Source organism: Electrophorus electricus, chromosome 2, assembly GCF_041902795.1.
Source record: "Electrophorus electricus isolate QZ-2024a chromosome 2, ASM4190279v1, whole genome shotgun sequence".
Classification (NCBI taxonomy): domain Eukaryota; kingdom Metazoa; phylum Chordata; class Actinopteri; order Gymnotiformes; family Gymnotidae; genus Electrophorus; species Electrophorus electricus.
In genome coordinates, this window is record NC_137498.1 from 35410074 (window position 1) to 35425825 (window position 15752).

The following is a 15752-nucleotide window of genomic DNA, read 5'->3' on the forward strand; positions in this document are numbered from 1 at the left end:
CTAGGTCCTCTGAGCTTGTCTTTCCTTATTTGGACTGGAATAGCAAGCTTAGTCCTAACAGACTTGTAAATCTCTTTTGGCTGTTTTTATTTACTGTGTATTTATTTTTTTAAACCCATCTTAGATCCACCTATACAATGTTAGTTATAACAACTGAGCCAGCAGATTAATTTTGGAGCAAATACTTAAAAATGAGCAGTCTAATGTGACAGTACATTTGTTAGGTGTTTTCGAATGGTCTGCCTCATGTAAGCACAATGCACATTCGGTACTGTAATAGGAGTAACTGTGTTAGGAATACCCTTGGTATGGCATCACAGTTGTGTCATGTGTCTGTATTTTATCTTTAGTTTTCTGCTCTAGGTCTCTGCCTCTGTCTTTGTGGAATGTCAGGGTAGAATAAAATGGGGAAAATTCCATTTGTGCAATTTGAAGAAACTGGAATTTTCTCTCCTGGAATTCCACACATTCATTCCATTCTATATTTGTCTGTGTATGCATGTCCTTCCATTCTTGGCTTACCCTTAACTATATGAACCACACTTTGTCACAACGCTGGATTTGCCACTGGTTGCAGCTGGCTTTGTTTGTTTGATTGTGTGTGTGGGAGGAAGGATTGTCAGCCGTCTTGTCTGGTAATGAGCATCTCATTTTTGGAGAGGTGGAGGGTTTCTCTGGGCTTCAGATCCTATGTGATAAGATAGAGAGCCTTATCTGTCAGTACTCAAGATCCCCTCCCCCACTTACAGCCAGGGACTCTGGGATCCTTTGGGCCCCACTCCTCCAGCTCAGATACGGCTGGAAAACACACATTCAAATACATATTTAGCATGCTCACCTGACACTAGTCATTGGGCCAGCTTATAAGACAGTGGACCCACATCATCATTGAATTAATTGCTAATAAGATGCAAATTGTTTTGTTAAAATGTCCAGGCTGTCTTTAAACTGGCCATTGGAGTGCAGTGATATTACTTGATGTGATGGTGAAATCAGGAGCAGTGCTCATACTTCATCTGTGTGCCTTTTGTGCCCCTCCTGTTTTTCACTCTATTTTATGTGTACATTTGCTTTCTAAGCTCCTGTGGCCTGAGAGAAGGCACATCTTCATTCAGCAGCGAATCCACTTTGCCATGGAGAGCAACCCATGGCTGAAGGAAACTGAACAGCAGATTAGTCAGTCTTAACCTATGGTCACAGCAGGCTTTCTGCTTGCTCCACTTTGATGCCTGCAAAGAAAAGTGGACAGTGCCTATTGTGTTTTGCTCAGGGTCCAGTGACGCAGACACCCTCATCTCCTTCATCCTGCTGTAGCTTTTCCTTATATTCACCAGTACATGTGATGTCAGCATGGACCCCTTTCCTGCTCTCTTCTTATGAGCCAGTGGTTCCCATGGTGTCTGGCAGTGGGGAAGTAAATGTGTGATTTAGAGGTCGTTAGCTCAGGAGGGAGTGGCACGGTGAATGGTGTCCAGGTGGAACTTTTGTCTTACCATCAGCATGTTTTAGGGTCAGGGGATCTGGGCTAAGAGCAGCTAAAAGTGTTCCTGTGCTTGCTGGAGTCTCATGCTGTTGTACAAGCATACGCACACATGCTAATAGCCAAAGTGACATGAAAGACATAGACTTTATGGAGATGGAGAAAAATTCTCAAGGCACTTTTTAAATGGAAACAATCAGTTATTATATTTACTCAGCAATATAATTTCATGCAACTGGTGATTTGTGTATAGCAGCTGTAATAGTTTTTTTTCCCTTCTCTCTTTCTTTATAGATGGCTCCTTTCCCAAATGTGAACCCAAAAGTGATGTATCCAGTCAGAGAACAGGTAGGGAGCAGTCAGCACATACATTTGTTTTTGCTTTGGTGTGTTTTTTTGTGTGCGTGTGCGTGTGCGTGTGCGTGTGCGTGTGTGTGTGTGTGTGTGTGCGTGCGCGTGCGCACGCCAAGCTGTAGTTCATTTACAGAGTCCACAGCTCCCTGGCTCTCTGTTTGAATAGCTGACCCTCCTGGAGGATTGATGGTCTTGACCTGACAACCTTCCCAGCTGAAACATATTGAGGGCCTCAAATCAAGATTTTCTTTTTTGGGGGGGGACCTTTTTTGTATTGGGCAGGCTTAAATTGCTGGAACATTTTTTTCACAGTTCACATAATGGATAATAGAAGTAGTGTTTGTGATTGCTTCAAATAAAGTTATTATATATCCACTTAATTTTGATGAACCTTCTTAATAATGCATATAGCCATAGCAGATTAATTAGACACTGGTCAATGCACATATGACTGTATAAATACAATTCTGGTTAGGGTTGTGAACTTTTGTCCAGTCATGGAAAACTTAAGTATAAATAGGTTAAGCCTCCTGTGGTGGTGTTTTTATTTGATTGCTTTTTCCTTTTTTTAATGATGAAGCTCTCATAAGTAACTGCTGCACCAGTGCCAGTGACACGGCAGGGCACAGTGACTGTGGTATTGGAGCACGGAGGCATTAGGGAGGCAGTGGCACTGAAGTTATGGCCTGCTGCTATGCATGATTACGCTTATATTTGTATATGCTGATCAAGATGTTTTATTTCATTATATTTCAGTACCACTGCATTTTCCTCAGAAAAGCAGAATCAATAGAATCAACAATCTTTCCACCTGTTTTACTTCTCTCTCTCGCTTTTAATTAATGTGGATTTCTCTAACAAGAATCTAAGGTAGCACCTCTTGTGTCTGGGCTTTGCTTTGCCATTGACCAACTGCAGACATCACCTCTGCTGGGTAAACAGAGTGCAAACTAAGAAGATGCTACAAGTGCACTAGGTACACAGAGATTAGAGTGAAGGGGGGAAAAATACGAGACTGACAAAACAAGACATGGTGTTTAATCCCAAAATATATGTCTGAACAAAAAATCACCAGCACTCATAAATATACTGGATCAACATGAACAACACCTCTCAATGCTTTTAAATGTCAAAGGCTGAACAAAATGACAGTGTTTTGGCCTTGAAAGCCTTCATCAGGCATCAGGCGAAATGCTAAAGACGTAACTATAAACCTAGAATATATTTTAAAAAAATATAACTAAAACATGTATATCTTATACAGAACCACACTAGTAAGGTCAATTACTTGATCTGAATAAACGTTTAAACTTTAGGTATATTGTTTGTTTGTTTTTTTTATGTTGATTGTGGTTACTGGGGGCATGGAGTACAGATCTAAGTTAATTGCACAAAAAGAAAATGTCAGCAAAATAGGATGTACTTAATTACATAATTACCATCAAAAAGTGTATAGGAAGTATTGGAATATCTTTCAGCTTGACCCACACTTCAGGTCATTGTCACAAGGGTGCCTACCTTAAAGGGATTTAGTAGGGCACCCGTTCAAACCAAAGTCCGCCCAGCATTTTCTATTAATGTGCTTGGGAGTTATAAATATATTATGGACGCAGAGCAGTAATGCAGCAAATGTTAAGTATCTTACACATCCTAATAAAGGAAAAAGGGTTTACATCAGTTTATTAAATGCAACACCACCTCTGCTGTCTACAGACTATCCTGCCTTTATGGGAAACGGTGTGTTGGCCAGACTAAATGTCCACTAAGACAGAGGTCATCTGAAGACAAAACAGCCATTATCGCAGGGAATATGGACTATGCAATGGCAAAGCATTACTCCGAGTTTACTCTTTAAGATTGGTTGAACTCTAATCAGGGGTAATATTGCCAAACAGCTTTCTCAGAAGATGTTACATTTTGAACACTATGGCTCCTGCTGGAATGATGATTTAAGCTTTAAATTTTATTTCCTTTAAGCCCTGCATAATGACAAGTACTTTTTGGTACCAACCTTTTTATTGGCAAGTAGCTTTTTATGGGCAGTGGCAGCTTAGTGGTTAAGGTACTGGACTAGTAATCAGAAGGTTGCCAGTTCAAGCCTCACTGCTGCCACGTTACCAATGTTGGCTCCCTGAGCAAGGCCCTTAATCCTCAGTTTCTCATGTTGTAGTCAGTCGTAATTGTAAGTCACTTTGGATAAAAGTGTTAGCTAAATGCTAAAATAAAATAAATACATTTATGTCTGGGTTATGAAAGTTGGTGGCTTATTCTTAAAATCTTAAAATTCATAGATTTATTTTGAATGCAATTATTCCATTTATTCCTTTTCATGTTTTTATGTTGATTTACTATTGACGACGTTGTTGGTTCTATGTTTTGTGTCTGTGGAGAGGTTTGTGACGTAGATTGATGCATTTCCCTTTCAATCACTAGGGAATTTTAATGGCGACTTAATGGTTTGTTCAGATCATGTGACTGACCTTGCTAGCATGAGTGCATTCTTTGGCTGCCCTAATGAAGGCCCTATAGGCTGAAACATTTAGCATTTTGCTCAATCTTGGACCTGGCCTAAATAAATGTTGGTGCATTTCAAGTTGTGCTCTGTGTTTACTGAGTGGCTCAGCCATTGTTCATGTTTTTAGTCAGATTTGGGTCAAGCTCAGTTCATAACGTCAATATCAATCAAATCTTATATTTAAGAATGTCATTTATCCCTCCTTTCTAAATAAAAATGCTGCGCGCGCGTGTGTGCGTGTGAAAAATGTGGGATAAAAAGATACAATAGGTGGAGGCAGCAAGGTCATTAGCTTTTGTCCTTAACCCCCAGCCTGACTCTGGATGCAAACATCCTGTTAATGTCCTTTCTGTTTTTGCAGTGTGAATGTTCTCAGCCTCCAGTGGACAGATAGGTGCATGTGTTGTCTAGCAGAGTGCAGTTTTGCATTCGGGAAAGGTGTGTGTCGGAGGAGACTCCCACGCATTCTCCAGAGAGATGGTTCACATGGAGCATCCACACTTGTGGCCTTAAAATAAGCCATGGCCTCACCCGTGCTTCCAGTGAGGCTCTCCAGCTATGTGCATTGAAGCCAGGGTGCCAGAATAGCCGTCTGTCTCCACACAGCTTGAGCCCCTGCCCTGACCTGCACCCAGGCTTGTAATGTGCCACAGCGGCAAATATCTGCTGCAGCTGGTTCATAGCAAAACATATGTGCATGACTCAGTAAAGTAAATTATTTTAAGATCTTTATTTGACATGTGATTAGTTGGAAAACATTTGGGTTGGGTGTAAATGTGTTAGGTCAACTTTAATGCTTGTGTTCCTTGACAGCTGTCTCTTAATTTCTCCTTATTCTTCACTAATTCATGGTGCATGAGTTACATGGTGCCTTCTGAAGCACTGTGGATACATAAATAGATCCTTTGTTCAAATCACCATGCAGTGAAGAAGTGGACGTGTTACACTTTTTCGTTCTGACACAGCTAGTTTATAATGGGTGTTTCAGCGAGACGAAACCTACTTGCCTGATTTTAAGGGGCTTCTTTTGACTGATTGATGATTTCCTGATAAGGTACCCATCTCAACTGTTGACTAAAGATCTCTTTCATTATTGGTCACCAAAGCAAATCTCATTTTCTCACCTCTACCTGCCAACAAGTTTCTACTCTTCAACTTTCTGGAGGAAGTATTCATGACGCTGTACCAGAACTAAGCTGCTGTTTCAAAATATTTGATTCAAAATGCCTGCTGCCAATCAATTACAGCATAATGTAGTAATACAATACTCACTACTAATCTGTTGGAGTATTCCTATATGAAAGTCTAGGGTAAATGGAACAGTGAAGCTTCCTTTCACAACACTACCGCCTCTTCTCTGGCATCTGTGTGCCTTTTCTTACTCACACTGATACACACGCGCGCACACACCCCACCCCACACTATGAGTGAAGTGTCAAATCCTGCAGCTGTGTTCTCTATAAATAACCCTAACCCACCCATCTAAGAGTCTATGACCCTCTCTACACTGAAATATATGTGTGTGGGGGGGGGGCACTACACTAACACACAACACAACACAAGACACCCCTGAACATGGGGTTTACTGAAATCAAAAAGTCACAGGACATAACTGTTCAAACCAGATACAAATACCTGCATTAGATAGTTACTAGGTAATAGCTGTAGGCTACAGGACTTTGAGTCTGAATAGACAGAATGGAAACATCTGGATCTGTCAGTGGAGCATAGTGAGTGATAAAGATAAGACTACACAGGGGTTACACCTAAAGTAACGGACACACAGTGGGTGAATGCAAACAGCAAGCTCTTTTTAAGGTATTTTAAAAGTATAGACTTTCAGTCTAAAGTCATGTTGCTAGCGTACAATGCTAAAGCACAGTACTTCTACCACATGTACTCATGTATCCCAGCTTTAAGTGATGACACTGTCCACAGCAACTGGTTTACATTTGACGTTCAAACCACATAGGGGAACCCATGCTGATGTCAACTTCCCCTTTTAGAATAATAACGGTCACTGTCAACGGTTTCCGTGAGCTCAGCTTAACTGTAGCTCAGGAATTTCAATAACGGAAAACACTCCGTTCATGTCAGCCCAGCCCTCTGCAGCTCTGTTTGGTTTGAAATTCTTTTTTGGCGGGAGGAGACCTCACTCACTGGACGTTGCGTCTCCTTTTAAAGTTGCTGTGGCCTCTTTCTTTCCCAGTGTGGGCCTCTGTCTTTTCCAGCGAATGTGGGGGTGGGGGGGGGGGGCAGACTGTAGGGGTGAATGATTTCCAGGTCTCTCTTACAGGAGCCCCACATGGACATGATTATAAGAGGGGACATTGAGGGACTGGAAAGGGGAGAGGAAAAATGAATGGCCGTATAATATGGGAGGAGTAGAAAGGGTAAATGGCAGAAATGGATCCCCGCTAGAACAGGGTTAGTATGAGGATGCATGTGGGATGTTATGTAGCAGGAACAGTGTACAGGATTGAGAGTGAACATCTGGGCAGTGTGGAGCAAGAGCTTTCTTGGAGGACAGTTCATGCTGAGTGGGGTGGTCTAATCAGACCTCCTGAGGTTTAGCCCTTCAGGCAGAAAGCTAAAACCCTTACCAGCTCACGTTGCCTTTTAGAGACTCGAACCATTGAGCAGAAAGAGCAGCCTCCCTGCTGGGTGACTGCTGTGTACTGGGGTTTGGGGATTATTGCTGTTTTGGAGGAAGTGGTAGGCATATCCTAGATTAGTAAAATCAGAATGTAGCCAGTGTGTCCGATTCTTAAGAACATACAATGTCAAATTTTGTCGCTCACAAATTCGAGCAGTTAATGAAGGGAGACTGGTGTGGTTTGGGTATCGGAGTGCTGTCTTGAGCCTAAAGTTGAAATTAGATGAGTCTCCCTCGCTGTGTGTCAGTGGTAATTGTACAAGTCATTGACACATTTTTCATGACCCAGAACTATGAGCTATTTTGAATCTTTCATTTAGCCATGCTAAACTATTGGCATTTTGTATGATATTTCTCTTATGAGAGAGCCTGTTTTGTGAGCAGTGTTGAACAGTGTTGAGCTGAATTCTCCAGATCATGCACATGACTCCTCATAAGATGGAGTGCTAAATGTGCCTCCCTCTTTTACTTTCTGTAATTCACACTGGCCAGGTGTTTTCTAGTCAGATGTCCTCTGGCCAGGTGAAAGGTGAGTTGCATATCTTACCGCTTTTAATGCTAAAATGAGCTTTGGTGTGAGTGACAGCATATGGAGCGTGTGTGTGTGTGTGTGTGAGAATTAGCATCAAGAGAGGATGTACTCTGTTTATAAAGACATTACTGAGATTCAAGTTCAGATAAAGTAGATACTCTCGGGCTCAGTCCTCTCTTCTCGTTCTCAATGTCTGTTGTGTGAGTCTGCTCCTGCTTTTCTCTACCCTGTTATTAGGGGCCCTGAACTCGGGGAGCTGGCAGGAAACCTCAGACACTGTGAACTTACTTTGGAAAAATGAATGACGAAAAGATTATAGGGGAACTTATTTTGTGAAGCAAACATTTTATGAAACACATCGAAAATGCAGAAAGCCATTGTAATTGCTTTAGATGAACTTTAACATGCCATTGTGTGAGCGTGTATGTCGGAGCACCCATGCCTGTGTTTTTACACTACATATATCCCCCAAGTCCAACTTTCATAAGGTCTCATCATACAGGTCATTGATTTATGTAGTGCAGCCAGGATGATACAGACAGTCACTTTTAATTCTCCTTCAGATGGAGATGCCATCAATACATGAGATCATCTTCTGACCACTGGTTGCCATTTGTCTGGTAGTTACTGTTAGTGGCATAGGTCAGAGGTTGGAAATGAATGAAAAGGAGCCATGGCTCATAAGGGATGACATTATGTAACAGAGACACTGCAAGTTGATAAGAAATTCTATAAAACTTGGAGAGGTACAAATGGACAGGATTTTGTTGAGTGTGTGCAGCCGAGGATGGGTTTACATAGTGCCTGCCTATTGATGGTAACTGACTCTTTGTCAGTGTCAGGCCTGTGACACCTACATTTATCACAGGCCTTTACAGACATCATCCAGCTCAGGGATTGAGAGCCTCCTCACTGCTGCTAGCACTCATGTTTACTGTAAACAGCTCTCATGTTTTGTTGTCGTACACCCCCCCCACACACACACACATTTTACTGCTCTCTTCATTTCTCAGACCTTTGGTATTTCAAACCCTGTGGCAAAGGAGTTGCTACATTCCAGAAAATTCCATGTGGGACATGAGTAAATCGCAAACATGTGTCATATCTCCCCCAAAGTTGTGGGAGTTTGTGGCTGAAGTGGAAAAATGGGGGGACAAAAGCTGCAGCCTCCTAAAAATCCGGAAATACTCGGAGCAATTCAACACTTTTATTCACGTTACCATGATGTGCCTCTTGTGTCTTTAATGTGTGTCTTTATTTTGATTTCACGCTGACTAATCGCATGTGGCACTTTAGTCTTGTTATCTTTTCAGCTGGCTTTGAGTCTAATGAGGTTATACACACTCGCACCTATGAACATGCAGAATTTCATCACCTCTGACGCAGATGGTATTTGAACTCAATCGCCTTCTCATAGATACGGCAGTCCTCCATCCCAGGTGGAGAGGCTGTTGTCCTCCCTGGCAGAGTGCTTCAGCACACACCTCCATACCCTCTGTTCCAGTCTCAGTCTCCACCACCTCCACTCAGAGGTTTATGTAGTCTGTAGTATGCTTTTATGGTTGGCACATTGGGTGCCCACAGGAAATGAGAGATAGATTGATGGTTTTCCTTCACTTGTTTGATTTGCACATCTAAATGATTGAACAGGTCCCTCTAGTGATAAGAAGAGGTAAAATTGTACTAATTAAACCTTTTGTGTTGTTTACATTCAGACTGAGCTTTGTAGACTGGATTAATTCCTTTAACAGAGTTCTCTCATGTTCTCTTAGCTAGCAGACTGTGGAAGCTGCTTCAGATCATGCTGATAAACCTGCTGTGGCGAGCAGCTGGCATGTGCACATTTGCACTGATGTTTTGTTGTCAGTGGACAAGGCTATAGTAGGGAAGCATTCCTCCGGCTAATGCTAATGCACAACCCTTGGTAATGTCTTCTCACCAATCCTCTATTTTGTCACTGCAGTAGAACTTTACTTTTCTGTAGCTGTTTTTTTTTTTTTTTTTTTTATATACAAGACTTGTGGTAACTGCTAAATGCTAAGAATGACTATATTACTATGTAGCCATAATTTTCATGAGTGATGCACTGAAATTTCAGACACACAAACTTTCAGTAATAATGGCCAAAAATGGCACTTTGGTTTTCAGTCAAAAGCGTGGTGGCTGTTTGTTAACTTTGATCTCTTACACCGGTCAATGTGCACATATTTGAGCAGCAACAGTGAAAATGTTCACAGTGTTTCAGAAATTCTGATGGGGACATTAGACAAGTGATTTATCAAGTAATCACTGTTCATGCTAAGGTTCAAGAAGAGGTATGGCACCCAAGAATTTCTCAGACTACATAAAGCTCTTACAGGCCTGATACACGATTTGCCAACACGGCATCTTGCTCAGTATGCTGAATACAGCAAAACTGCCAAAGCAAAAGGGAAGGTCCCTGCTAGCCACACTTTTTGAGAAGATGAAAAAAACTTGTACAGTGCCAAAGCACAAATTAGACTATAAATAAAAGATAATGGAATTCACTGCCATGGATATCTCTGTTGTCATTGTTAGATTTCGAAGGCTAATGGAACATATTGAGCTAGTCTCCACCCCCACCCAAATAAAAAAACGACGTAAAACATCAACAACAAAAACTGAAAGTTTTTGGCCTAGAGTGTCATGAATATCAGTTTCAGCCAAAAATTCATTCCAGTACATCACTAATTTTCACACATTGTAATCTGTGTAATGATAACTGAGGGTTACTAGTTGTTACTTCTCATTGATGATTTTGGCATTTCGTCCCCATTTGTTTCCACTATTTCTTTAATCAGAGTGGCCACCAAGGTGACTTGCTGAATTGCACTGAACTGCACCTGTCCTAGCAGCACCTGTCCACTCCTTGGGCAAGTGTGGATGCAGTACTGCCTGCTACTGTCACTTCCCAGTCACAGAGACAATCCGTTTGCGTGGCATTAATACTGTGGTCGTGGGGTTTAGCTCAGCATTGCTGTAAATATCAGGAGCACTGGAGCTGAGGGGACATCTCTGCCCTCATGCCTCTCACTCATCAGGTTGCTGAGATGCTTTTGAATGCACTTTGTCCTTCACACACCACACTGCTGGTGTTTCATTCCCCATCAGCCATTTTTGCCCAAGCACAGAGTTCTATTTCAAAATTGATCCTATAATGGCGTGCGTGCACTGTCCCAGTGCAGTGTAGTTGTGCGTGATGTCACTGGCGGCCCACCCCAGAGGGCAGCGTGCACAGGTGGGGAGTCCTGCTGCTTCAGCTGCCAGGTAAACCTCTGCTGCCTGCTGCAGGTGTCCTTCAGATGCTACCACCCTGCCATCTGGAGCTAGGTGCCACCCTGGAGGCTTGAGCAGGTAAAGGGGTGCCTGCCTTCTCCTCGCCCTCTTCTATATGGTCTGGTGAGTTTCATACTGCTCCTTGCTGCTTCATGGGTGGCGATTTTATTTTGTTTTAGAGCAGCTGAGGAAACGGTCACTCACTGTAATTTTACTTAGGTGGCAGTAAGAGTCATGCCCACATCGTCCCACACATGGCTCTAAATTTATTGAGAGAACGAATTGCACAAAAGACTCCCCCTGCCCACGGCAACAGGGAATGCCAGCAGCTGTGTCAGTATGTTGTGTTTTGTTAGTTACATTTTTATCACTTTAATCTCCATATTTCTGTTGGCTAAAGGTTCCTTGTATTTTCATCGCATAGACATAATTTGGCTCCTCCCCTCCCCTCCCCCACAGAGATGAGAAGCTTGCCAGGCAGGGTGGGAGAAGTGAAGAGGAATAGGGCAAAGGAGGATGAGTGGAGAGGAGAAATAATGTCTTCATCCCTCCATTCTAGCAATGGTTGCTCAGTGGCCAAGATGGGCTGTGGTCCTATGGGAGCATTGTCCTCAACACTGCAATTCTGCCATCACTCTTACGCACTCTCTCACTCGCTCTCATTCTTTGTTACTCTCACTCTGTCTGACTTGCTCTCTCACTCGCTCTCTTGCTCTCTATCTCTTTTGTCTAACTCACACTGAGTGATGTTCAGGGCCTCATGATGAGTCAGTTGAGCTCACTGTGATTAATTCTCTTAGTCATTAAGAGAAGAAACTCGGTGTGTAATGAGTGTGTTTGTGTGTGTGTGTGTGCGCAAATGCACAAGAATGTACAGTTTTGGTTTAAGTCTGTTTTGTTGAGGTGTGTGCGTGTGTGTGTGTGTGTGTGTGTGTGTGGTGTTCATCGCATACAGTGCTGCTCACGTTTGAGATGATGGGATCTTTGAGGCTTGTCCTTGTTTGCCCAAAGGTTGTGCAGGTAGTGCAGTTTCTCCCTAGCTCTGTGGGTATGCATGTGTCTGCTTGTGTGTGTATGTGTGTGTGCATGTTTGCATTTGTGCAGAACTGTGAGTTGGCCTGGCCCCAAAAGAAGACTTTACTCAGTATGAGGGCTGTAACACAAACTCACCCTTTCAGTGGCTGTGATGCAGGTTTTTCTAGGCAAGTGGCTTTTACACTGTAGTTTCATTTTAACAGGTAAAACAGAGGACAAAGTGAACCCAGAGTGTCATCATATTCACCATACATATCACAGCCTCACTGTCTGTGTGTATGTGTGTGTGGTTGTGCATGTTTATGGATGACCTGGTTTAGATCATGGGATGGTGGTCATATGAGTCAGTAGTTTAGCTCATTCTTAATCCCCAGAAGCACTGTAGATTTAACCATAGCCTCGATGGACAGTGGCAGGGAGAGTTTGGGTGGGTTTTTTTCCAGATAAGAAAAGGGTAAAAAAAAATTAATCATTATTTTCTTATGTTATTATATCAGAAATTTTGTATTATAAGAATGGGGAGAGTGAGTTGATCAGTAAGCCAGATAGAGCGATGCCCAGACGAGCCAGTGGTCAGGGAGGAAGAGAGAGGCTGCACTCTTGAGGGTGTGCCCCACAGTAACCCCAACCCACCCCACCACACCCCACTTTCTGCCTAGAGATCCTGAAATGGGAGAGGAGAGAAGCAGCTCAGTGTCACCCCGGTGGGCGTGGGGGTGGCTAGATTTAGCCAGAGCAGGAATACCAAATTCAAGAGCAAAAATAGGGTGACACAGAATAATCTGTATATTTATATAGACTACCAGGGTCAAGGCACAGTGACTGAAAATGTGGGTAGGGTTTTGCTGCAGTCTTTGACACACACATCTGTACACACACCCAGGCTCCCAGCCCCGTTGTGGTGTAAAGAACCATAGTGATGGAGCCACTTTATTTAGGTGTTATATGTATAACAGGACGGGTTGGTCACACTCATGCACACGCATACACACATCTTTGATAAGTGCCTTTCCATGTGTACTGTGGTGTGTGTGTGTGTGTGTGTGTGTGTGTGTGTGTGTGTGTGTGTGTGTGTGTGTGTGTGTGTGTGTGTGTGTGTGTGTGTGTGTGTGTGTGTGTGTGTGTGTGTGTGTGTGTGTATGCACATGCAGCTTGTTTGTTTTGGCCTTCTTTGTGTGTGGAAGTTTAGCAAATTCTGTGTAGGAGCAGTGAAGAGTGTGTATTATAGACCTAATACTAAATCTGCACTCTGCCAATGCAGACTACTGCAACGTGGCAATTTCACTGCTTCTACATTTTCCTTGCTATGAGCACAGTATCCTGGAGTACAGAGACTAAATGTTCCTAAAGTAAATGCCACCACTCCCATTTTTCTCTGTGAAAGTTAGACTCTTTATGCTAACAGGCCAATACTCAGCATGTCCTCCATTGATTTACTGAAAGCCGATTTCTTATGGTGTTTTTGTGGCATTCTGAACTGAATGTAAGATTCAAGTTTATTAAACCTGTAACCTGTGATATAAAAAAATACCACACTTAGCTACTAAGTATGTAAATGCAGCAGAACTACTGGTCTTCTGAAGTTTACACGTCACTCCACTGCTGGGTTCCCTTCATTGGCTCCCAGTAGCTGCCTGCATCAGATTTAAAACCTTGATGCTTGCCTACAAAGCCAGAAATGGACCAACCCCCTCATACACAATGTCAATGGTCAAAGCTTGATCCATACCTCGATTACTTCAAATCCCAAGTACGGCTCAGCTTGAAACACTGTACTTCACATCTCATGTGAGGCTTAGATAGAGTGCAAGGATGTAAAGTAAAGGGATAGCTATATAGTTAGCAATTACTGAAATCAATTACAGAAGTTATAATTTCACAATTTTGTATTAGAAAGCATTACATTAACAAAAAGTATTTATGTTCACTAGATAACATAAATGTGTTGATTCATTAGAACACGCATCACTAATTATTATTATTATTGTGACTTTCTCTGACATAAACACTTGAAAGCCAATACTATTGTATACCAATGTATTGACCACCCAGTGTATTGACACGTCCCAATGCATCCCTCAAGTCCATTACCATGTTAATAACATCAGACATCTCTCTGAATGTCAGATTAATGTTGGCTAAAGCGACGAATGACACAGAGAGATTTAACACATGGGGGGGAAACAAAAAGAGGGAGGGGCGTGACAAGTTGTCATTGTGCAGTTCCTAGACTGAATTTACTGTCTGCACATAAATCCTGTGAGGGGAGATGTTTGAACTTCTCTGGCATGTGTTTAGACATGTCACAGAACCTCAGGTTAAAGAATGTGGCTTGAATACTTCCCCCCCCTCCTCAGCATTCTATTTATCCGAAAAAACTACATTTGGCATGTCTTTACTGTCTGTCCCTCTCTCAACCACGTATGAACTGCCCACGCTACTGAATTTACAATCTGCTCTATTTTCATCTTGGTTCATAGGCCTTTGTCATTCTGGTGTTCATTGTGATGAACCCTGTCACTAACCTGTTCTTCAGAGTAGATTCAGGTTACCAAGGTCTTTTCCTGGGCCTCTTGAGCTGTTTGCACCTCAGCTAACATGCTTACAAGTTGCGTACTTTTGGGTTTGACAGACATGATCTGTATTACATTAGCAAGCCCCGACAATTGCCGCTGCCACTGGTGACGTGACCTGACCTTCTGTGAGGTCAAACAGGCTGGGAGACTGTTGAGATCTCGATCATTAGCACATTTTTGTATTGGCCAATTTGGATTTAGATTTGAATAGGTTCTAGCAGTCTCATCTTGGCCCAGTGATGACCAGTAGAAATCCTGCTGTTTTTGAGTTAAAGGGTCATTTGAAGTGCTTCACACTGTAGCTGTCTGACTGGCTGTTTAGCTGCGTCAGAACTGTTTGTTAGTTTGCCTTCAGCTGACCCTGAGTCACTATGATGATGGAAATGAAATCACCCCCTCGTCTTCTTAGGCCTATGAGTTTGCAGAAGATCGGTTTCAATGTGAATAGCTCTATGACGGACACAACCCACCTCCACGACACACACACACACACACACACACACACACACACACACACACACACACGACAGTGGGCTGTTGGCCTTTGCCCTTGGCTGCTCAATACACAATCATGCTCATCAGTATGAGTGACAGCTAGGATCCACATTTCACTTATCCAGTGGGTAGGAGGAGGGAAGGGCCAGTATATGTATTTTTAGTGTAGTGTTTCTGTTGTTGCAGTGCCATGTTTTACTCTTGGTGTGGGTGGCAAATACACAAGTACATGTAGTATAAGAGCATGAAGTTTTTGTGTGCGTGTGTGTGCGTGTGTGTGCGTGTGTGTGCGTGTGTGTGCGTGCGTGTGTGCGTGTGCGCGCGTGTGCGCGCGTGCGTGTGTGTGTGCGCGCGTGTGTGTGCGTGTGTGTGCGTGTGCGTGCGTGCGTGTGTGCGTGCGTGCGTGCGTGTGTGTGTGTGTGTGTGTGTGTGTGTGTGTGTGTGTGTGTGTGTACATATATACGTGCCTGTATTGGCATGTTAGGGTGTGTGTGTACATGTGTGTATTTCTGTGTGTTAGAGCAGGCAGCTGCTGTGAGGCTGTCGGCAGCCCCTCTCAGCTGTCTCTGGTGGTGAGTGGTGGGGCTGCAGCTGGTTGGACTCTGTTCATTCTCCAGCAACCATGTGCACTCCTCCTCCTCCTCCTCACTCCTCCTCACTCTCACCCTTCCAGTGCTCTCTCATTCCATCGCTCTCCTTCCCTCTTTCCTTCTCCATTCTCTCTTTGTGATTACTACCAGTTCTTGTCTCTCAGTCTTCTCTCCTGCCTCCTGGGGCCTGCCCTTCATTGCTCCACTCTCCTCTTTCTCCTC

General features: G+C 43.1%; 1 protein-coding gene across 5 annotated transcripts in view; it reads left to right on the forward strand.

Annotated features, from left to right (window-relative positions):
* The window catches only part of trioa (trio Rho guanine nucleotide exchange factor a), a 71894-nt gene that overhangs the window by 10570 nt on the left and 45572 nt on the right, over window positions 1-15752 (forward strand). For all 5 annotated transcript variants that reach the window (XM_027012064.3, XM_027012065.3, XM_081701251.1 and 2 more), the window contains exon 2: window positions 1775-1828. In XM_027012064.3, coding sequence (XP_026867865.2) covers window positions 1775-1828 — 54 coding nt within the window. The remainder of the gene's footprint in view (window positions 1-1774; window positions 1829-15752) is intronic.